Below are 25,652 nucleotides of genomic sequence, written 5' to 3' on the forward strand. Positions count from 1 at the left end.
GCGAAAAGCATCCAGTGGCTTTTACACTGTTCTATTCTCACAGCCGCCATTGCTATTGTGTTTAGAAGTTGCCTTTACAACCCAGCCCACTGCAGCGCAGGGGTGTCGGAACATTCAAAACAGTGTACCATCACTCAGCCTTTTTCAGCTCGAAGTATACCAGAACCTTCTTCCAGAATATTAGAGTATTTAGTAATTTGCTAAAATATTGTTAAAGTCAAATTGTCATGGATGTTACTGGTTCAAAGTGCTAAAGAGCTCTTAAAATGGATGGAAAGAGTCTTAAAAAGGTTTTTAAAGGCATTGCATTTAACCCTTTGTACTGTTGGGTCGCTGTGAGGCAGTGGCGCAGTAGGTAGTGCTGTCGCCTCTCAGCAATAAGGTCGCTGGTTCGAACCTCGGCTCAGTTGGTGTTTCTGTGTGGAGTTTGCATGTTCTCCCTGCCTTCGCGTGGGTTTCCTCCGGGTGCTCCGGTTTCCCCCACAGTCCAAAGACATGCGGTACAGGTGAATTGGGTAGGCTAAATTGTCCGTAGTGTATGAGTGTGAATGAGTGTGTGTGGATGTTTCCCAGAAATGGGTTGCAGCTGGAAGGGCATCCGCTGCGTAAAAACGTGCTGGATAAGTTGGCGGTTCATTCTGCTGTGGCGACCCCGGATTAATAAAGGGACTAAGCTGACAAGAAAATGAATGAATGAATGACTGTTGGGTCGTTTTCATCCACTCTGGGCTGATTTTGAGTCTTAATTTGGCCACTGCTTTCTCTGTGTTTCAGCAAATGAAATGATCTTTAGATGACAAATCATATTTGGACAGATATTTGGGGAACATGCTGTTAAAATGTCCAAATACTCAACAATACACTGTTGGGGACTGTTTTCCCCCCATTGACTTCCATTATAATGACATTTTTTAATTGCAGACAGCATATCATCATGCACTCTTGGTTATTGCTGATTTACCATGTTATGAAGGGAATAGGTAAAAATGTTTGAAAAACAGGTCAAATGTTTTATTTTTTACTGTTGATCATCAGTTGCAGTGGAAAAAAGCTTAGTTTCTGGGTTTACGTTTTACAAATTACACATTTTACCTCTTCCCAATGAGGATAACCATCAACAATCAACTATGCGTGGGTTTATGCTGTCATGGCTTTGCAATCAAAAAATGTCATTATAAGTGAAGTCAATAGGGCAAAAACAGCCACCAAAATAAGGAAAAGGTGGTAAAATTGAGCATTAAGCAAGGGTTAACTGTATGATTCTTGCTCTGAATTAGTATATTTAGCATTATCAGCAACAGTAGCGAGGGCCGAATCCCCCTCTAGATGAAACTCTAGACCCGCGGCTGCGTCGAGGCTTCATATCTGTTGACAGGACAGCGGATCATGAGCTCAAATCTGCCTTGTTTCAAAATAAACTTCTTCAGCTCTCATTTAAACACCTGCCCCTGAGGAATGTCTGACATTTCCCGCTCGCACTTAAACAAACAGATGAGTGCAGAAACGTCTTTCATCCGCAGGTCAAGCTTTTCTGGGTCACTCGGCTTTCAGGTCATTCTGGATCACATGGATAAAAGCTTGTGTTTCACATCTAGGCTACTTGCACACTTACATTTGGGGCTGAAACACAAAGTGCGATATCCTTATATCCTATTAAGCTTCAAATGGTGGAAATGTCAGTAAATAAATGAGAGAACAGCATGCTCAAAGTGGAAATACAGTGATTTTTTTACCCATTCTAAAGGCAATCGATAGCTTTATGTAAGGCATTTTGACAATATTTACATTCTTGTGTTCGTATAGTAATAATTTCTAGAAGTATTATTACTATACAAACACAACAACATAAACATAGTCAAATCTGCATTTACTTAAAAATTGTTACCATACAAACACAAGAACATAAATAAATTGGCATTTATCTTTTGAAAATATTACTATACAAACACAATAATGTAAATATTTCGATGAATTGTCATTTACTTTTTGAAAGTATTACTATACAAACACAAGAACGTAAATATTGTCATAAATCGGCTTTTACTTTAACAAAATATTACTATACAAACACAAGAACGTAAATAGTGTCATAAATCGGCTTTTACTTTAACAAAATATTACTATACAAACACAAGAACATAAACAGCGATAAATTGGCATTTATTTTTTGAAAATATTACTATACAAACACAAGAACGTAAATATTGCGATAAATTGACATCTATTTGTAGAAAATATTACTATACAAACACAAGAACGTAAATATTGCGATAAATTGACATCTATTTGTAGAAAATATTACTATACAAACACAAGAACGTAAATATTGCGATAAATTGACATCTATTTGTAGAAAATATTACTATACAAACACAAGAACGTAAAAATTGACATAAATCGACATTTACTTTAACAAAATATTACTATACAAACACAAGAACGTAAATATTGCGATAAATTGACATCTATTTGTAGAAAATATTACTATACAAACACAAGAACGTAAACAGTCATAAATTGACATTTACTTTAACAAAATATTACTATACAAATGCAAGAACGTAAATATTGTTATATATCGGCATTTACTTTTACAAAATATTACTATACAAACACAAGAACGTAAACATTGCGATTAATTGGCATTTATTTTTTTTTAAATATTGCTATACAAACACAAGAACGTAAATATTGTCATAAATCAGCATTTACTTTAACAAAATATTACTATACAAATGCAAGAACGTAAATATTGTTATAAATCGGCATTTACTTTTACAAAATATTAATATACAAACACAAGAATGTAAACATTGCCATAAATCAGCATTTATTTTTAGAAAATATGCAAAATATAACAATTTTATTACCTACATTTTATATAGATATAGACAGTTTATGAGCACTTATAAAGTATAATCTTATTCTGCATCCCAAAACCTAAACCCAACTACTGCATTAATAAATATTAATAATATGCATCTAATTCGTTTTTTGAGCTAAACGTAATCCTTTGTTAATTGTGTGAATTATACATTAAAATGGAGTGTGACCATTATTATTATCAGACAAATACAATTTGTAGCTGATATATATTTTTAAATGGTTTACTTTGAAGTAAACGAAGTACATTTTCACTGCGCCCCATTTTTGCACGTTATTGTGATTTAATGAATACTTCATTTGTTCATTTATCAGTTTGTTTTCCTCCCACAGCTGACTAATCTGAATCTGGCCAATGGGCTCTTCAGCAGAGGCGGACTCACGTTGGCTCCCGGGGTTCCACATGAACCTGTGAGAACGGTTCATAAAGACACCACCGCCGGGAACTCTAGGTAAGCGCTCACACACTCACTCTCACACCCAAGTACACGGTGATCAGACTGAACTCTTGGGCTCCGTCTCTTTCTAGGTTACACTCTGCACTCTATTTAGTTCATTATTTGCATGCATTTTAAAGGCATTCTGAGTACTAAATTCATGTTAAAAACAAACAAACAAAAAAAAAACAAAGTCACCCATATCAGTAGATATCAATATAAAGTTTAAGAGCAGTGGGATAATGAAAAGACAGTCAAAAATAAGAGTGTGTCTACTCTTCATTTGCTTATACAATGCTCATTGTAACATCAAGATTAATGCTGATGTATACAATGTGATTTGCGATATCTATTTTAATGATCTAGGCGCAAAGTCTAAAGCTCATGGTGCAAAAGCAGTAAGGGCGTGTCCGAATCCACTTTTGCTGTTTTAAGGATTGAAAAATATGCCCTGCATCCTGGCGCATGGTTTAACAGGGTTGAGTTCTGGGTGTGTTTTGAGCATAACGTGCATTAAACTAATCCGAGTCCCATCTCTCATCCCCTTTAAGAGTCAGTTGCGTCGCTCCATGGTGCATTTGCTATTAACATGGCGGACTTTGTAAGTGTAAAAACCGAAGACTAGCGAGAAAACAGGTAGACAGAGCATCTGCAGCACGAGGATAAAGAACGAGCCTCTTTCATTTAGCCTCTTTACTTTCTCTTTACTTTACTCCTTTACTTTACTCCTTTACTTTGGTGGAGTGAGGAAACGGTGGAAACTCTCTCCACTGAACACATCCATCAGCCCACATATTTAATTTCCTGTTAAACACAAAGATTTGCTTCAAAACTATTTCTAAATTCAGTTCTGATCTCCAGCAAAGGAATAAATGAACAATAATAATGAAGTGTGGTCAGAAAACTGAGTTATATCCAAACACACGTCCTGTTCTTATCCACATATGCTGATGCAGACGTCCCCAAAACCCTATAACTGGACAAAATCTACACTTGTGTTTATTAAAGCAGATATAAATCTGCATATAATAAATAATACTGCTAATAATAATCACATTATACAGATGCAGATTGCCATGAATAAACTTAAACAACAACAAGTTCTTGTGCTCTTATTCTTATTGAATTACCAAGTATTAACTACTGGCTTATTACCTGCTTATTATTAAGATATCATCAGTTTATTAGTACTTGTATGATCGTATTCTACTTCTTTAATTCTTCTCCATACCTAAACCCAACGACATTTTTAATAGCTATGAATAAACCTCAAAATAATAGTTTATTAAGCTAAACGTCTTAATATATTTTTGTTAATAGCAAGAATTGTACCTTTAAATATAGTGACCAAACTTTTTTTGGGCTCATTGTGGATATATACCCTTGTATACATTTCTGGAGAGTGCGAATTATGTAGCCAGAGCTGTGTGTAGCTGCATTTCGTCTTTAAAATGAACGCTACAGGCTGACATGACACCACTGATGGCTTCTGTTCCGATGGCTTCTCGACGGTTACCAGTTTGTCTAGTGGCTCGCCGCGTACGCCAGCAGACTTGAATCGCAGAGAGGAGTTGACCATGATGATGGGGTTCAGGTCAGGCATAGAAGGGCTCCAGAAAGCAACAACAACATAAGACAAAAAATAAACAAGTAAATAACAGAGTGAGAATGTTAAATCTGAAGATGTGGGGAAAAAAAAGACTGACCTCAGAAGAACAAATATTAGAGGAAATACTGTGTGAAATTCCTGAATCTGTTCAACATCATGTGGGAAATATTTAAAACAGAAAGAAACAAGAGGGTGAATTATTCTGACTGTATATGATGAGCCAGCCAGGGAGACAGACCCTGCAGTAGAGCGAGTCACGGGGGTCAAAGATTACTCTTAATATCATCTGAGTTTGGGAGCTGTACTATAGGGCAAATCGAAATCGATCGAAATTTATGCTCAATTTTGATTATCGAATCAAAAAATAGAATCGTCGATGCTGCCACGCCCCCATGTCACGTCAGCTTGGCTTGCCAAGCGGGAAAAAAACAGGCTTGTTGAAGTGCTTGTTAAACTGCAGAAGCAGGAGACCCGTCGACAGAGCTTAAACCCTCTCCTCTTTCAATGAAGTCGCCGGTGTGTAAGCATTTTGGATTTCCAGTGAGTTATGTTGACAACGTTCGTGTTGTCGACAAAAAAAAACACAGTTTTGCAAGCTCTGCTATGTACGTATTACGTACGGTTCGTCCGATAGACAACACCGGCATCGCGATCCTCCGCCCGCCCCCGTTGCAAATCCGCTCGCGAAAAGTACACACTCAGGCCCTGTTTACACTGTCTTTGTTTTTAAATGGCATTTTAGAACGACAACGATTTGACATCCACAGTGGCGTGTGGCATTTCTGAGCAGCCCTCCTTCCTGTCTACCTCTGAAAATGCACATCACGTGACCTCACACACACACAGCCATGCGCTCGAGACAGCGTGTCCAGGCAGTCAGAGGACTGCTTCAATCTTTCACTCACTTGTACTTCGTCATTTTAGCGAACACCTCAGATACTGTTGGCTGGGTTCTGTTGGTTGTGCGTCTTTTTTACCGACGCCATTATAACGACACAGATCACTGCCTATTCACGAGTCCTGCAGAAAAAGTGATTGACAGGTGGTAATTATGTGTGTATCTTGCCTTTATTCATTTACTGTATGATTTGTTTATCGGTAAAACAAATATCCATGCAGGTCAGGTAGTTTAAACGGTAGGCTACAAATAATTAATTGGTCATTAATTAATTATTCATAATCGAAAATCGATTCGTGCCTATAGAATCGAAAATGTAATCGAATCGAGGATTTGGAGGATCGTGACACCCTTACTGTACTATCACAGCAGGACGAGCGTTGCGAGCGCAGTTTAAGGGTTAAGTACACGCCGTTTCTCCTGTATTTTTACAGTGATATGCGGGTGACAATGTCTCAGACACTTTGGCCCTGATCTCCCTCCACTGTTTTTCCAGTCCAACCCTTCCTCATGTATGGGAATTCCAGGAATGTCTGGCTTTTTTCTTTTCTAAAATGTTTTTATTTCCAGAAAAGAGAAGAAGCGGCGTCGTATAGAACGTGTAACGTGCGGTTTTTAATGGTGATATCTAAAGCAGACGGTCACTTCTCCTTCTGATGGCTGCGTTTGTTTTATCACCGCTCTGCTCCAGAATGTCAGGCCTCATATTTAAGAGCGCAGCTCATCTCTAATATTAGGACTTTTTCCATTACATTGACTGTAAAGCTGCGGAGGATGGATGGAAAAGACGTTAAACAAGGATTCAGCTGTCCCGCTTTCCACTGGGATCAATTGGCAATTAATCATAATAGCATTGGGGAAGAATGGTTAGAAAAAAAAGCCGCTTCTCTTCCCAGAAGGCTCTGGGCCTGTCTGCCTTTTTGTTTGCTGCAGGAGGTTTCATTCCCGGTCAAAAAACGTGGCATCCCATTTGTTAGGCATCTGGCTGGAACTTTCCGCTGGCTACTGTGTGTTTCACGCCAAACTACACGAAAACCCAAGCAAATTCCTCTGCTGTTATCCTTCACCTGCAGAAAATCCTTCTCTTGCTTGGTGCTTGTTTTCCTATGCAGTTTTTAAGCACGGATTCTATGTTTCTTGTGTAGTTAGTGTTTAGGGATTACGTTTTCTAAATCTAAATGGGTTTATTAGAGACCTGAAATGACTAAAGATTGGCCTGGCCAATACAAACAAGCTTAAAACAAGAGAAAATATGGGTCACACTTTACAATAAGGTTCATTAGTTAATGTTAATTAATGCATTTACTTACATGAACAAACAATGAACAATACATCTACTACTGTATTTGTTCATGTTAGTTAATGAAAATACAGCAGTTCATTGTTAGTTCATGTTCACTCATGGTGCATTAACTAATGTTAACAAGCATGGACTCGGATGTTAATAATGCATTAGTAAATGTTCAATTATGATTAATAAATGCTGTACATGTGTTGTTCATGATTAGTTCATGTTAGTAAATGCATTAACTAATGAACCTCATTGTAAAGTGTTACCAAAATATGTGCTGATGGAGTCAGATACTTCAACAATCCAAAACAAAACACTATCTTTGAGAATTTTGGTAAAGTGTCTTTGGTTTTGTTTTAGCAAAAATCTAATAATGGTTTTAGAAAAAAACTAAGAACTGCTTTTAAAATAAAACAAATAAGACTTTGTCCAGAAGAAAACATATTAGAGGAAATACTGTGAAAATTTTCTTGCTCTGTTAAAGATCATTTGGGAAATATATAAGTTTTATTCTCTGTTTCTTGTGTAGTCAGTGTTTAGGGATTAAGTTTTTCTTGTTTTCTTAATCAGAAAAGGTTTACTGGAGATGCAAAATGACTAAAGATTGGCCTGGCCTATACAAACACTTAAAACAAGAGAAAATATGTGCCGATAGAGTCAGATACATAAAACAATCCAAAACAAAACACAATCTTTGAGAATTTTACTAGAATTTTTGCTTTTATTTTAGCAAAATTTAATAATGGTTTAAAAAACCTTTGATTCTAGCCGAAACAAAACAAATACTATAGGAAATGGGAATTCCTTACTCTGTGAGACATTTTGTAAATACCTCAAAAATGTAAATGTGTTTTGTGTCACTTGTGTAGTAAATGTTGAGGTAATAAGTTTTTTTTTTTTCAGTTTTCTAAATCTGAATAGGTTTTCTAGAGTAGCAAAATGATTAAGATTAAAAATAATTTCAATTATAGTTTCGCTCGAAACAAAAAATGTGCCGATGGAGTCAGATATTACAAATATGTAAACAAATCAAAACAGAATCTTTTAAAGTTTTATTAGAGGGTCTTTGGGTCTCCTTTAGCAAAAACTTAATAATGGTTTTAGAAAAAAATAAGAACTGCTTTTATTCTAGGCGAAATAAAGCAAATAAGACTTTCTCCAGAAGAACAAATATTATAGGAAAAACTTCATATTTTAAATAGTTAAGTTTAATTTATGTTTCTTGTGTAGTTAATGTTTAGGGATTAAGTTTTTCTTGTTTACTAGATCTGAATAGGTTATAGAGACGCAAAATGAGTAAAGATAGTGGCCCAGGCAGACAAGCTTAAAACAAGAGAAATTATGTGCTGATGGAGTCAGATACGTAAACAATCCAAAACAAAACACAATCTCTGAGAATTTTATAAGAGTTTTTCTTTTAGAAAAGAACAAATAATGGTTTCAGAAAAATAAAAAACAGCTTTTATTCTAGCTGAAATAAAACTAGTAAGACTTTGCTGGGTTATTGTTTAAAGTCATTCATTCATTTTCTTTTTGGTTTAGTCCTTTTATTAATCTGGGGTTGCCACAATGGAATGAACCGCCAACTTATCCAGTATATGTTTTACGCATCAGATTCCCTTCCAGCTGCAACTCATCACTGGGAAACACCCATACACTCTCATTCACACACATAAACTACAGAAAATTTTAGCCTACCCAATTCACCTATACCCCATGCGAACACGTGGAGAACATGCAAACTCCACACAGAAATGCCTACTGACCCAGATGGGGCTTGAAGCAGCGACCTTCTTGCTGTGAGGCCATTGTGCCACCATGACACCCATTGTTTAAATTATATTAAATTAAATTAAATTAAATTAAATTAAATTAATAGGACAAATTTGAACCAATGTTTTGGTTAGTCCTTATTTTACCCATTTTGTATTTAAATAACCCAGCATTCTTAGACTTTTTCATGAGTTAAGTTTGTTTTGGGTGACACGGTGGCTCAGTGGTTCGGACTGTCACCTCACAGCAAGTTGGCATTTCTGTGTGGAGTTTGCATGTTCTCCATGTGTTGGCTGGGTGTCCAACCACAGTCCAAAGCCTGCGAGAGTGTATGGGTGTTTCCCAGTACTGGGTTGCAGCTGAAAGGGCATCCACTGCATTAAACATATGCTGGAATAGTTAGCAGTTCGTGCCGCTGTGGTGACCCCTGATGAATAAGGTACTAAGCTGAATGAAGGTTTGTTTTGTGTGACCCTGATGAACCCTCCCCAGCCTCCTTTAGTCACACAGAACAGAAGATCTGCTTAGTCATTTTGCTCCTCCAGTAAATTCGGCTTGATTTTACAAATGTTTAGATGTTTGTACAAGCCAGATAGTGTTGGCCTTCAAAACGTGGAGAATCTGCAGCGAACGTTGACCTAATAATGCATCAGATGATATACAGCTCGACCCTGTTTTTGACTCAGCGCTGCCTTTAATGTTTGAGGCCGTTTTTTGGTCTTTTTTTTTTCGAGAACCTCCTCCACATCCAAGATTTTGGGGCCGGTGGTCTGTGCCAAACATGCTGAAGCCGTTAAGTGCGCTGTTGTGGAAGCCAAAGGGGTTTAAAGCGTAATGGCGTTCAAAGAGAAGCAGCGACCTTTGAAGATAGCTGTAGCCAGGAGCTGTCAGGTATGCTGGATCAGCACTTCACGCTATTGTCCTCACGTTTAGTCTAACGCTAGTGAAGAATGCCCGCTCGCCAAACCCAGTCCAGCAGCCGACTGAACGCCTGGGTTATTATTTCTAGGTATGTGGCAGTGTTGTCGTAAGCCTGAAATATTTGGGTAATTTTAGCTCCACTTGGACGACTTGCCTCTTTTCTTGGCGAGGGTAGAGATTCGTTTCCAGTAAGTTATTGGGACCACTTGTGGACGATGGCGATGATGATGATGGGAATAATAGACGTGGTAATGGAATGTCGTAATTTTTGAATATTTAGGTTTGGGATTGTGTCATAGGCTGGAGGAATGTGCTGCCCTGCTGTGGAGATAATGTAGAATTGGCTGTCAGCGCTTCCATGGCTCCACGATTGTGCGATTGTGTCTGAATGTTGCTGTTGATATTGTTATGATTGTAATCTTTAATAATATTACGATATTACAATATTACTGGATAACTCGAAACAGCTAGTCTCAAACAGTTGGTCCACGTATATACATCATCACTGCAGTGCTTTAAGAGGTGTTATTATCTCCTGTTCAATGCATCACTGCTGCCATTAGTGCTCCTTCGTCCTCCTCCTGACCATTTGCCTCAAATATGAGTCTGGAGCCAGAGATCAGTCCCTCCCTACTGACTCAGCATCTCTCTGTCTCGCACACTACATACAAATCATTCTCCCTTTAAAGGGCTCGTGTATTGAAAACATCAAATACTCCTTCATCTTTTGACCTGTTTCAGAACTCAAATGTTGTGTAGTCAGTATTGTGTTTGTTGGGTTCATTTCACTGTCAGATCGTTGGCGAGTAGGTAGAGTTCATCACTCACTCACTTCACTTTTGTTTTGTTTTGTTTTTGTATCTTCTTAGTCTTTGAGGTCAAAGCAAACAACACGGATCTTTGGTCTTGCAGCAAACAGTCATCTGTGCAGTGGAAATGTGTTTCAAGAATGATCACCAGCTCAGGACTGATTGATTGATTGATTGAGTGATTAATTGATTGATTTGGTTGGTGGATTGGTAGGTTGGTGGGTTGGTTGGTTGGTTGGTTGGGTGGTTGGTTGATCGATGGGTCGGTTGGTTGATTTGTTGTTTGTTTGGTTGGTTGATTGATCGATGGGTGGCTGGTTGATTGCTTGATTTGGTGGGTTGGTTAATTGATTGATTAATTCATTGGTTGGATTGATTCATTGGTTGATTGTATGATTGGTTTGTTTGTGGATTAATCAATAGGTTTGTTGGTTGATTGATTTCTTGGTTGGTTGGTTGTTGGGTTGGTTGATTGATTGATTAAATGATTTATTATATGGTTGATTTGGTTGGTTGGGTTAATTTGTTAGTTGGTTGATTGATGGGTTGGTTACATGGTTGATTGATTTATGGGTTGGTTGATTGATCGATCAGTGGGTTGATTGATTGATTGATTGATTGATTGGGTTGGTAGGTTGGTTTGTTTGTTGATTAGGTGGCTGGTTGGTTGATTAATTTGGTTGGTAAGTTGGCTAATTGATTGATTGATTGGTCTATATGGTTGGTTGCTTGCTTGATTGATGGGTCAGTTGGTTGATTGATTGATTAGTTGATTTGGGTGGGTGGTTGGTTGTGTGGTTGGTTGATTGATTGAATGCTTGATTAATTGGTTGATTAGGTCGGTTGATGGGTTAATTTGTTGGTTGGTTGATTCATTGATTGATTAATTAATTGGTGGGTTGGTTGATAGATTGATTAATTTTTTAATTGGTTGATTGATTGATTGATTGATTGATTGATTGATTGATTAGTTGGTTGATTAGTTGGTTGATTAGTTGGTTGATTGATTGGTGGGATGGCGGGTTGGTTGGTTGATCGATTGGTTTTGATTAGTTTAGATGGGGTTTGATTGGTTAGTTGGTTGGTTAATAGATTGATGGGTTGGTTAGTTGGTTGGTTGGATTATTGGTTGAATGATTGATTGATTTATTGATTGATGGGTTGGTTGGTTGGTCGATTGGTTGATTAATTTTGATTGATATTCTGTCAGTGAGACTTTTAACGTGACAGTTCTGAAAATTCTACCCACTGCCATTCTCTGTCTTTTTTAATGTTATCGTTTATTAAAAAAAAATGAAAAAATAACAACAAATCTTTATTTTATTGGTATTGTAGTGTTTACCTCATTTTTATTCAGATTTTATCTCATTGTTTGGAAGGCTGTTTCAAATGTTTTTACATAATATATTTTCATTGGATTGATTTGCTAAATTAATAGAAATTTGGATATTTCTTTACAAAATACATTACTTGTTGCATCAGACATGAGCATCTGCCATTATAAAATCAAAATCGACACATTTTAAAACATTTTTAGCTACTTTTGGACTATTTTAATCACTGACCTGTGATTAGTCTATTTTGGCAGCCATTCAATGTATTAATATGCATATTAATATGCTTTATACTGTAGTTTATACTATACGTAATACATTTTACTGTATATATTACTCTAAACTGTATGTGCGATGGATTTAAGCAGGATTCCGGTTGGTCAGAAATGGAGGAATGTACATAAACTGAACTCGATACCTTCTAGGGGTCGTATTTTACTGTCGAAACAAAGGTTTCTTGCACACACGCTGGATTTAAGAGGTCGCAGGACTAAAAATAGCTGTAAGTGATACATTGATGACCTCGTTCAATAAAAGCTTTTTATGCACCTTAATTAAACCCAGATGTGCTCAGGGTTCACAGGACTTTCCTCTGGTTGGCGAGTGAGAAATTCCAGCCCGGGATAACAGTGTTGTGTTAATGAGAGAGCTCATACTGCAGCACAGCACAGAGAGACTTAGCCATAATGCTACCATTACTACTAGTGAGCCGCAGCATTTATTACAGTACATGTATTCCCTCTACCAGCATTTCAAACAGAAAACCAGCTGATTAAATCATAAAAAGTATTGCATGTAAATAATTATGACAGAGTAGAAACAATTTTGGTAACACTTAACTTGACATTTTAAGTTGCACAGAAACCTAACACTAACCACATATTAAGTACATATAGTTAATTTATTTTACTTAGTACTTACATATATGGTCACACTATAACAAGGACATCTTAAAATTAAGCGCAACCACAATTTTTATGAGTATAAGTTACTGTAAAAGCTGTGTTTGTGTACATTATATATAGAATTAAATAGCATAAGAAGATGTTTGTTTAATATAGTTATTCTTTAGGCTTTCTATAGAGTTTACAGCTGTAGCAGGTTAGTTCTTTAGCTCAAGCTGTTGTTGAAGCAGATGGTGAATGTCCGAGGTTTGCGTTGTGCATGTGCTGCTCTTTCAGCTCGTGTGTCACGGGTCACCAATTGTTTTTCCAACACACAAACCGTGATGAGAAATGAGAAGTGCATGGGTGGACGGCTCTTTCACATGACTCTCTGATCCCAAGTGTCTCCAGTTCTGCTGTTCTCATGTAGCCTGTTGCTCAAGAGCTGCTCTCGCTGCTGTTTACCAGATTAATTCACATCTGTATTTACATTTGCATATATTCCTTTATCAGATTCTTTTATTTAGGCATTGAGGAATGCAGCCAGATAAGCCAGTATGATGCTTTCCTCATCCTGTAGTCCTTTATGGAGGTATTTTTCCTACATTCTCCTAGGAAAGGACATTGATAAGTTAATGGTAACACTTAAGATTAATTAACAATGCCTATTATTATTTTTGAGCATACTATGATTTTGGACTATTTTTGCACACTATTTAGAATGGATAGTATGTAAATTGGGACACAGCATCTAGTTTTGTTTTGGTCTGTGAAACTCCACCCACTGTCAGTTTAACCAATTGGATTTCGGCATCCAAGAAATCCGGAATCAGCACATTTCATTTATTAAAGCTGCGTGATGATAGGGAATAGTGTCAGAAATCCAACATTCTAGACATCCTAAAAAGCTTTGTTTGAAGTTGGAAAAATCCCCAAGGTAGTTTGTAATTTGCAAATATAAATATTATAATAATATATACGCTATCTTATTAGCTTACAGTGTGAAGCTGGATGCTTCTATTGTCAGTTGTTGTACTTGATCCTATTGGTGTTGTCAATCTGGCAACCTGTCTGTCTGTGTGTGTCTAGTCTAAGGTGTGAACCACTTCAACCACTAGTTGTCAGCCCTACACACTGCACCTTCAATGATGAATTTGATGGTGATGCTAATGATGATGATAATTGTTAGATGATGATGATGATGATGATGATGTTGTGTCTCTTCAGTCTCAGGCCTGCGTGTGAATCCGAGTCGGTGTGTGATGGTGATCCGGGCAGTCAGAAGCAGCGGTCGGCCGCGGGCAGCTATCAGCTTCAGTTCGCCATCCAGCAGCTCCAGCAGCAGAAACTCAGATCCAGACAGCTGCTGGACCAGAGCCGCACACGCCACCAGGTAACACTGAGGCTTTCTGTAATCTTCACTTTCTGCTTGAACACCACACAGAGCTCAATAACCTGAACCCGTCAGTTATGGCTTTCCCAAAAAGGAAAATGTTGCCATTAATTACCTGATTTTTTTTTTCTGTTTATCTTCCGAACACAAATATTTGAGATCTTTTGGAATATGAGAGCTCCCTCATCCTCCATAGACAGCAAGGTCAAAATTGATGCTGAAAGTTAGTCAAAACAAAAAAGGTTTGCAGAGACTTTGATTTCAGTATATTGATGAACTTCCATCTGAAATAGATAATTAGGTAGGGGGCGGGGCTTTTTGCATCATTCCCTTATAGCAAACTAAAGGTAAGAGAGGTGTGGTTTAAAAATATAGTGGCTGACATCATCAGAGAAGCAACCAATCCAAAGGCAGAAGCAGATGCTTAGACTGTGATTGAAGATTACCAAAACAAACTTTTTTCCCAGTGGATTAACTTGCACAGATTATTTGTTTACCTACAGAAAAACAACGTGCGCCAGCAAACAAACCACAAAAAAACATTGTGCAGTTTGATTTAAGAAAGACTAGAAATTAGCATCTTTCTGTTTGTGAAAATTAGTCATAATAATATGGCATTAATTGCAATCCTGAGTTGATAAATAAGTCTAGTGGTGCAAACAATACAGTAAGAAGAAGAAGAAACAGCAAAGATAATCTCCAGCGATGTATTGTTTTGTGGTTGTTAAACCGTGTGTTATGCTGTTGTACAGGAAAAGCCTGTACCTGTATTTGCATGAGAAACAAACTTCCATGAAAAAATCCCTTAATTTGTGAAAAAGTTTGTATGCTCACTTTTTGGACTTAAAATAAGTTCATGCGAATAGTGCAGAATAAACCTTGACGTGGCGAACATTACATCCACGTGACTTTATTATGCGTGCATTGTTTACTGTTGGTTGCTAGGTTAGCAATACTACAGTCAGTGGCGCTAGCAACATGATGAAAGCACAGCTTATTCACATTTGGCATTTATTTTTATTTGTTTCATGATCCTTGTATTGATTCCCTTCACGTAATTATGAAAACCCAGCTACTGGCAGAAACTACGATATACACTCACCGGCCACTTTAATAGGTACAGCTGTCCAACTGCTCGTTAACGCAAATTTCTAATCAGCCAATCACATGGCAGCAACTCAATGCGTTTAGGAATTGACGATCTGCTGCAGTTATAACTGAGCATCAGAATGGGGAAGAAAGAGGATTTAAGTGACTTTGAACGTGGCACGGTTGTTGCTGCCAGACGGGCTGCTCTGAGTATTTCAGAAACTGCTGATCTACTGGGATTTTCACACACAACCATCTCTAGGGTTTACAGAGAATGGTCTGACACAGAGGAAATATCCAGTGAGCGGCAGTTCTGTGGGCGCAAATGCCTTGTTGATGAGGCCAGAGGTCAGAGGAGAATGGCCAGACTGGTTCCAGCTGATAGAAAGGCAACAGTAACTCAAATAAGCACTCGATACAACCGAGCTCTGCAGAAGAGCATCTCTGAACACACAACACGGCCAACCTTGAGGCGGATGGGCTACAGCAGCAGAAGAGCACACCGGGTGCCGCTCCTGTCAGCTAAGAACAGGAAACTGAGGCTACAATTCACACAGACTCACCAAAACTGGACAATAGAAGATTGGAGAAACGTTGCTGCTCTGATGAGTCTCCATTTCTGCTGACACATTCGGATGCTCGGCTCACAATTTGGCCTCAACAACATGAAAGCATGGATCATCCTGCCTTGTATCAGCGGTTCAGGCTGGTGGTGGTGGTGTAATGGTGTGGGGGAGATTTTCTTTGGGTCCATTAGTACCAATTGAGCATCAACGCCACAGCCTACCTGAGTATTGCTGCTGACCATGTCCATCCCTTTATGAGCACAGTGTCTCCATCTACTGATGGCTACTTCCAGCAGGATAACGCAGCATGTCATAAAGCTCAATCATCTCAGACTGCTGAACATGACGATGAGTTCACTGTACTCAAATGGCCTACACAGTCACCAGAGCTCAATCCAATAGAGCAGCTTTGGGATGTGGTGGAACGGGAAATTGGCATCATGGATGAGCAGCCGACAAATCTGCAGCAACTGCGTGATGCTATCATGTCAATATGGAGCAAAATCTCTGAGGAATATTTCCAGTAGCTTGTTTTATCTCTGCCACGAAGGATTAAAGCAGTTCTGACGGCAAAAAGGGCTCCAACCCGGTACTAGTAATGTGTACCTAATAAAGTGGCCAGTAAGTGTACAGTTGAAGTCAAAATTATTTGCCCTCCTGTGAATTTTTTCCCCCTTCAGATTCATTTTTTCCTATGTTTCCTTTATTTCCTATATTATATTTGTTCTTCTGGAGAAAGTCTTAATTGTTTTTTTTATTTTGGCTAGAATGAAACATTTTTTAAAACTAATGTTCAGGTCAACACTATATCAGCCCCACAAACAGTATTTTTTCTGATTGTCTACAGAACAAACCAATGCTGTACATTGACTTGTCACTTTAAGCTGAATACTAGTGTCTTGAAGAATATCTAGTCTAATATTATGAGCTGTCATCATGACAAAGAGAAAATAAATCAGTTATTAGAGATGAATTATGAAAACTATTATGATTAGAAATCTTCTCTCCGTTAAACAAATATATACAGGAGGGCTAATAATTCCGACTTCAACTGTATAATACAATTTACATTGGCATAACATGCAACAGCAATCTTAGCGAGCCAAATTGGAAAGCATGAAAAAACATTGAGATGCACGGTCAACAAACGTTGGACCACCGTGAGTCTGTAAGTCTGAGACCCGAAACATGTGACAACTCTTATTGTTTCTCCAGAGGACCCGATTGAAACCCGATCTCCTGCTGCGTTTGACTCTCAGATCCTGTAAACACCAGCGAGCTCGCATGACTGCATCACATTTATAACAGTGTCGCAATACAGTGCACTGATGTCACCGTTCACCGTTGACGTCGGCCCCTAATTAATGCAATTGGAGATTTATTTTTCTTGGCACGCGTGGACTGCGTTCTGCAGGGGATTATGGGAAAATCTCTTTCTCTCTGGTGCCGTGAAGACAATCAGTGCTGGTTCTCCAGAGGCCTTCATTAAGTGTCAGAGAGCAAAACTTGCGCTGGATTACTGTAAATCAATGAGATCTCCAGTGTGTGGTCATCTGTGTTCATGAGTCAGTGGATACTCCCTCATATTCCTCTCGCAGTCCTACACACACTTCACTTTGGAAAACAAAAACATTGAGGCAACCATTTATTAGTCAACTTTGGAAAGTTTCTTTCTACTTTTCATCAAACTCAGTATAATGTATCATGGGTGACCAACGGCAGTCATTTCTGATAGAATATTAAATATGGAGACACAATGATCTTCACACTGGAGCAATTCATTCATTTTCCTTCGGCCTAGTCTCTGTTTCAAAGATCGCCACAGCGGAATGAACCCCTAACTATTCCCGCATATGTTTTATGCAGCAGATGCCCTTCTACCCATACACACTCATTCTCACATACACTCATACACTACAGGCAGTTTAGTTCTTCATTTCTCCTATAGAGCTTTTTCATGGCTGCTGCATGGAGGGCGCCACAGCGGCCAGCGTCTTCCGGTAGAATGCTAAAAACTTCAGTTCACAGCGTGTACAACTGGTAATTTGTGCTCTGAAAATGGGTTTCAATGATGTTTTTAATGGATAACAGAGTGTTTTTGTGACACACTACTCAGAAATGTGTCTGTTAAAGCTGTTATAATCTGTCACATGTGGTTCAAGCGCGTCAGAAATACGAGAAAAACATTCTCCTAGTTCACGTGTCTGCCGTCAGAAATACAGTGTGTGTGTGTGTTCCCGGCCTGTCAGCTGTTAGCTCAGCGGCTCTTTAACACACACACACACACACACACACACACACACACACACACACACACACACACACACAGAGAGAGAGAGAGAGAGAGAGAGAGAGAGCAAACCAGAGTACAGGCATGAAACTTAACAGGTATGAAAGTCGTGCAATTTACAAAAATGAGCAATAAAAGTCTATAAAACTATAACCACAGAGTTCTGGGATCAGAAAAAGATCAATCTGTAAACATTTTTATATGTTAAATGAGGAAAATAAAGATGGGCGAGGCAGTGGCGCAGTAGGTAGTGCTGTCGCCTCACAGCACGAAGGTCGCTGGGTCGCTGGTTCGAGCCTCGGCTCAGTTAATGTTTCTGTGTGGAGTTTGCATGTTCTCCCTGCTTTCGCGTGGGTTTCCTCCGGGTGCTCCGGTTTCCCCCACAGTCCAAAGACATGTGGTACAGGTGAACTGGGTAAGCTAAATTGTCTGTAGTGTATGAGTGTGTGTGTGTATGTGGATCTCTCCCCAGAGATGGGTTGCGGCTAGAAGGGCATTCGCTGTGTAAAAACTTGCTGGATAAGTTGGCGGTTCATTCCGCTGTGGCGAACCAGGATTAATAAAAGGACTAAGCCGACAAGAAAATGAATGAATGAAAATAAAGATGGGCGACTCAGTGGCGCAGTAGGTAATGCTGTCGCCTTACAGCAAGAAGGTTGCTGGTTCGAGCCTCGGCTGGGTCAGTTGGCATTTCTGTGTGGAGTTTGCATGTTCTCCCTGCCTTCGCGTGGGTTTCCTCCGGGTGCTCCCTCACAGTCCAAACACATGTGGTACAGATGAATTGGGTAGGCTAAATTGTCCGTAGTGTATGTGGTGTGTGAATGAGTGTGTGTGGATGTTTCCTAGAGATGGGTTCTTGCTGGAAGGGCATTCGCTGCGTAAAAATGTGCCGGATAAGTTGGCGGTTCATTGCGCTGTGGCGACCCCGGATTAATAAAGGGACTAAGCTGAAAAGAAAATGAATAAATGAAAATATACATGCGTTAGGGACGTGACCATAAAGTCTGCAAGCTTACAGTGTACAACATAGAAATGTAGAAATCCTGTGAATTAAACTGCACAGCTTAAAAAAACCAATGATCATCAAAAGGAGAAGAGTCGGCTCACTGTAGAACAAACATGATTGATGAGATTTTATTTGACATTTTTGCATTCATGAGGAAAAAGCTCCGTTGTGGATGTGACAAATGTGAAATTGACACTTGTGTGACTTAGTTTAAAAACATTAACAGAGACTTTTTTGAGCATTTCAACAGTACTGGAAAACAGGGGCTCCCAAACTCAGCTCGCGATTCCCAAAATAACAATGTCAGTGACTCGCGAGCCCCATTTTTCAAGGTGATTATGCTGTAAATATATAAATGTTGCAGACACAACTATAGACATGTCTAAACATGAGCATATTGACAACACAAAATGCAAAAGTCCATTAACCATATCATGTTTTCTACAGTCATTTATTAATTTCATTGCATTTTAATATAAAAATTGAAGGCTGATGTTTATTTGTTTGTTGTTTCTTTAATGCAACGATTAACTCTCTTCTGTGGGTTATGAATAAAATATGGTAATTCTAACAGTTTAATAGAGTTTATTTCAGTTTTACAAATCACCAAGCGACCCGCACTTCGAGAACCACTGCTGTAAAATACAAGCCCACACGATAAAGCTTGCTATTTTGGTGAAAACTTTTTTTTAATAGCAAGTTTGACATTTGCATGGACTTGCTTATAAGTAGTTTTAACAAACAGCAAAAGTATTTTTTGAGAGCGTGCAAACTAAAGTTACAGCTCACCGACTGTGTCTATCTGGCTCTAACGTCAACTCTGGATTGCTTCTGCTTGATTTGCGTTTCTGATGGAATCGGCTGAAGAGAGAGCAGTATTGGGTGAAGTGTGTTATTGGGCTGTTGGGTTCAGACTCCACGGCTCCTGCACTCTTTTGGCTCTCATCCACCTGGCAGCTTTATAAAGGTGCCCTTTTTAGCCCCGCAACGCAAAACCACTAACCGGTGCGTCCCGTCCACTCATTCATCAAACGCATTGCACTCACAACTCCGTCACAGACAGAAAAACAGCATTCACATCCGAATCAATAAACGGCAGCCATTAAATCACATGTCAGCGTGAAGAATACGTCAAAATTATTATTATTATTTAAAATATTTCCCAAATGATGTTGAACAGATTCAGGAATTTCTCACAGTATTTCCTCTAATATTTGTTCTTCTGGAGAAAGTCTTATTTGTTTTATTTCGGCTAGAATAAAAGCAGTTTTAAAGCCATTTTCAGCTCAATATTATTCACCCTTCAGCAATATTAGTGTTGGATTGTCTCCAAAACAAACCACTGTTATACAATGACTTGCCTAATTACCCTAACTTTACCCTAATTACCCTAGTGAAGCCTTTACATGTCACTTTAAGCTGAACACTAGTGTCTTGAAGAATATCTAGCCTAATATTATTTACTGTCATCATGGCAAAGAGAAAATAAATCAGTTATTAGAGATGAGTTATTAACTATTATGATTAGAAATGTGTTGAACAAATCTTCTCTGCATTAAACAGAAATAAAAAACAATATACAGGGGGGGCTAATAATTCAGGAGGGCTAGTAATTCTGACTTCAACTGTATGTTTGCCGAGTCCAGGCGCTCGCTCGGATGAAAACTTGTCTAAACAGGAATGAAATGTGAGGAATTCCTGGTGTTTTGGTATGTCCGATTATAAAGCATTTAACGGCTGTTATGATAAGCCGTGTCATTTCTTTCTTCCATCCGAGTGAATGAACTGGCTTTTGGAAGCTGACCTGAAATGACTCGCAGGGAAAATAAAATATGCTGCTTGTAGTGAAGACTTAGATGAGGACTTTTCTTCTTTTGCTTTATCTCAAGCCTCTTCTGCTGGAAGTCCTGAAATAGACAGGCAATTATAGCACACAAATGTAGGAATAATAAACAAGGGCGCGTTTTAGACTGTATGCTACACATACTACAAAGAAAGTAATAGGGATGTAACGGTATCAGAATTTCACGGTACGATAATACCTCGGTGTGAATGGCACGGTACAATATTTATTGAATAATTTACAGGAAAAACAAAACTAATGAAAAGACTCGAAAAAAGTGGCAAAAGTGTTTATTTACCTTAGCACTGAACATATCAATGACATACAAATTAGCCATCTATCTGTACGTTTCCAAACAGGAACTTCAATTTTAATAACAAAAAACTATTAAACCATGTAAAAAAAAAAAGTTTCAATTTAGTTTTGTTGAAAACTCATCACATTCAACATTTAATCACTCACTCACTCAGATAGAGATGGGTTTTAAGGAAAATGATCATATAACTATAATCTGGTAAAGCTGGGGTCTCTGGGCATGTCCCCTGCAACAGAATAAACCCCTCTCATTTGGGACTGAGGTTTCTGGGACAGAGAGATATGATTTAGCCAAGGTTGACAGCAGTGGGTAACGCTGTGCATTGTCTTTTCACCACTTGAGAGGACAAGCCATGAGTGAGATAGAGGTCTCTTTCAGTACAGGTCAATGTCTGCATCAATCTAACAAGTGTGCTGTGTTCTGCAGTCCCCATGACTGTTATTAGTCGTATTCCCCGACTTATATTTCACCACAGTCTGGCAGTGCCTGCTTACTGTTTTTTTCTTTGTCTGTCATCTTTTCTCCTTTCTCGTATCTTTTTAGAAAGAAACCGAAATGCTTCCACACATCCCATTTAAAACCCGCTTTAGGTTTGATCATTTCCAGCTCTTTTTCTTCCCCGCTACTAGCAGCACACTCCATTTCCGCATTACTGGATCTGTAGTGCCAACAGACCGCAAAGGATGATGGCCACACCTGGGCTGATGGGAATTGTAGTTCTTCCTGTTCGCTTCATTCGCCTGAGCAAACTTTTCTCAGAAATATAGTTTTATTGAGTCATGCGCCTACAGTAATATTGAAAAACATTACTATTGCAGTATGACGGTATTTACAATATTGTTACATCCCTAGAAAGTAATTATCTCTGATCTCTTTAGTTTGGCTTTATTTTTATTGCAGAAAAAACAACAAACATTATTTGTTGTGTTCCTCGTGATTTTTATAATAAAAAAAAAAGGTAGGAACAGCATTTACCACTTTGTAATGTTGGCAATGTGGTCAATCAAGTGGTATTTTCTGGACAAGTAAAAAGTATTGTTTTGTTTTCAGAAATAATGAGTTCAAATTAAGTCGAATTTTACATAAAACAAGCAAAATAACATTTTTTTTAGGTTTGAAAAGAAAAAAATTTTTTTTTACTCTTTTTTGACTTTTTAAAAGAAAAGCCCACTTAATTTTTTGACAGTGTTTCTGGAATCTGTACGTGTCTAAAACTGCTTTTCAATTTGAGAATCTTTAGATATTTAGACAAGATGCAGGACAATGACTTTTAGTAAGAAAAGCATTTTTGCAATGTATCTTGGAGAATAATGAAATGGGCATTACACTTCAATCTCTCACCACAATCTCTCTTAGTGGTTTTGCAACCCAGGCTCATTGTGGAAACGTAGTCCCGCGGACGTTTCTGGAGACCGCGGAATACGTCCCGGGAGGTTCCGCGCTGTTCTCGCCTGAACCCACCAGAGGCCGCTGTCCGACTGACCGGATGATTGACTGCACGACCGGCCAATCGGCCGACCCGCCCGCTCGCTTCCCTAAACCCGAGCAGCAGTTTAAAAAAGCCGTCCAAAGTTCAGATTTTTTTCCCCGCGTTTTCGGATTTCACCGCGTTCTCACCCTGTCACAAAACTCGTTCACTTAATTTTTGGGATTCTGTTTTTGTCTCACCTGATTGCTGGCACCGCTCTTCCCCGGACTTGAAACCGATCGCCGTGGTCAACTCCTCTCTGCATCTCGAGCCTGCCGACGTACACGGTGAGCTGAGTGGACAAACGGGTTGCAGCGGAAAAGCCCTCCACAAGGAGGTAAGCGGTCGGCCGGCTGGCAAGCGCAAAAGGGTAGCATTTGCTTAAAAAAAATAAATGCAGCCGTACGTACCTCCAGGGAGGTATTCCGCTGTCTCCAGAAACGTCCGCGGGACTACGTTTTCAGAATGAGCCTGGGTTGTGGTTTTGTCTTGTTTCTAGTCCAATGAAAACAGACAACTGCTGTGATTCCTGTATTTTAAAGCCTAAAAGTTACATTATATACATACAAACATGTGTATATATATTTATATACAAAATATGCAATAAGCTATTTTGCGATGTCAATATTTCTTGCAATATAACCTTTCCCTAAAGCAAAGCTCTCTATATTAGCTTTTTATTTATTAATTATTTATTAGATTTTTTTCATCTAAAAAGTGTCGTTCTTGCATCTCTTTTCAATAGGAATATTGCGTATACTATATCACGATGACGTTAACTTTTTCGACATATTGTGCATCCCTAATTCTGCTCATGATCCTTCTGAATGATGACTTGATGACACGTTTGTGATTATTCTCAGTGTTGAATGAGTGCATTAATGAACTTGCCCTTGTCTTTCTGCATTGGCAGGCTGTTCTGGCATCCCACGCACACACACCAGCGGCTTCAGCTCGACCTGTGGCTCCCAGCAGTCCTGTGAAACAACCCTTCATTCGCACCCTGAACCAGACGAGCGGGATCCTGACGCCCAAACCCCCCAGCAGCACCCCGAGAGACGGACGCGCACGCAAGACTCTCACACACTCCACAGTGCACAGGTCAGACTCGCATTAGTGTCCTCATAAACCAGCAGCTGCTTTCTTTTTGTATTGTGATGCAGCGAGAAACGGAATATTGAATGAGAAAGCTCACTAATTCAAGTGCCAACTGGATCAGTTGGTGTTTCTGTGTGGAGTTTGGATGTTCTCTCGTGTTGGCGTGGGTTTCCTCCGGGTGCTCCGGTTTCCCCCACAGTCCAAACACATGCGCTATGGGGGAATTGGGCAAACAAAATTAGCCGAAGTGTTTGTGTGTGTGTGTGTGTGTGAATGAGTGTGTATGGGTGTTTCCCAGTACTGGGTTGCAGCTGGAAGGGCATCAGCTGCAACTCTGGAGTGTATCAATAGTGTCTGAGCAGTTTGAGCGCTCGCTGATATCCTGAATGCAGTTAATGCGCTGCTCATCCGCTCTATACACACACACACATTCACACACACACTACACATGCGCACACACACACTTGCTCTCTCTCACACACTACATATGGACACACACACTGCATACTTACTAGTACACGTACACAAACAAACACACACACACACACTATCTACACATGCACAATGTACACTACACATTGGCATCATGCACACACATACTACCTACTACACACACACTACACATGCATGCACACATACACACACACACATACAAACACACATTCACACACACACACTCTCTCTTTCACACACTACATATGTACACACACTACATACGGGCACACACACACACACACACACACACACACACACACACATGCACACACACAAACGCAAATACGCTCACTCACTCACTCACTCACTCACACTCTATACACACACACACACACACACATGCGCACACACACTTGCTCTTTCTCACACACTACATATGCACACACACTGCATACTTACTACTACACGTACACAAACACACACACACACACCATCTACACATGCACAATGTACACTACACATTGGCATCATGCACACACACACACACACACACACAAACACCTCACACAAACACACAATCGCATACACACACACATACACACACCTCACACAAACACACAATCGCATACACACACACACACACACACACACCTCACACAAACACACAATATCACATACGTACACAAACACACACACACATACACACACCTCACACAAACACACAATCGCATACACACACACGCACACACAAAAACAAAATATCACATACACACACACACACACGCATACACACACCTCACACAAACACACAAAATCGCATACACACACACTCACTCACACTCTACACACACACATACACTACACATGCACACAGACACACTACACATAGTCTCTCTCTCACACATTAACATTCAACACACACACTCACGCAAACATTCAAAATTATATTACACACACATACACACACGCAAACACACTCGCGCAAACACACACACACACACACACACACACACACACACTCTACACACCACACACAAACACACTACACATGCTCTCTCTCACAAACGCACACACACACATAGATATTTACACTACACACATACAACACACACACTCACACAAACACACACAATCACATTAACACACACACACACACAGACCCGCCGCAGGCCTCAGAGGTAAACAGTGTGCTGGTGTTTATGTGTGCAGCTGATGTTGTGTTGTGTTTGCAGCAGAGCAGTGGGAGGTGAACTGTAGCGCTCGCTCCGCCGGTTCCCACGCTGCACATTTGGCCCAATTACACAACATT

The 25,652-nt window shown here is 39.3% G+C and overlaps 1 protein-coding gene across 8 annotated transcripts in view; it reads left to right on the plus strand.

Annotated features, from left to right (window-relative positions):
- Window positions 1-25,652, plus strand: part of ttll5 (tubulin tyrosine ligase-like family, member 5) — a 119,537-nt gene that overhangs the window by 75,129 nt on the left and 18,756 nt on the right. For all 8 annotated transcript variants that reach the window (XR_015513855.1, XR_015513856.1, XR_015513857.1 and 5 more), the window contains exons 28-30: window positions 3,217-3,335; window positions 14,067-14,232; window positions 23,724-23,911. Coding sequence is in view for 2 of the 8 variants with exons in the window: in XM_087291113.1 (XP_087147239.1) it covers window positions 3,217-3,335; window positions 14,067-14,232; window positions 23,724-23,911 (473 nt within the window). In the remaining 6 variants the exon portion in view is untranslated. The remainder of the gene's footprint in view (window positions 1-3,216; window positions 3,336-14,066; window positions 14,233-23,723; window positions 23,912-25,652) is intronic.

The sequence above is a fragment of the Danio rerio genome, chromosome 17 (assembly GCF_052040795.2).
Source record: "Danio rerio strain M-AB ecotype USA chromosome 17, GRCz13ab, whole genome shotgun sequence".
In the NCBI taxonomy this organism is placed as follows: Eukaryota; Metazoa; Chordata; class Actinopteri; order Cypriniformes; family Danionidae; genus Danio; species Danio rerio.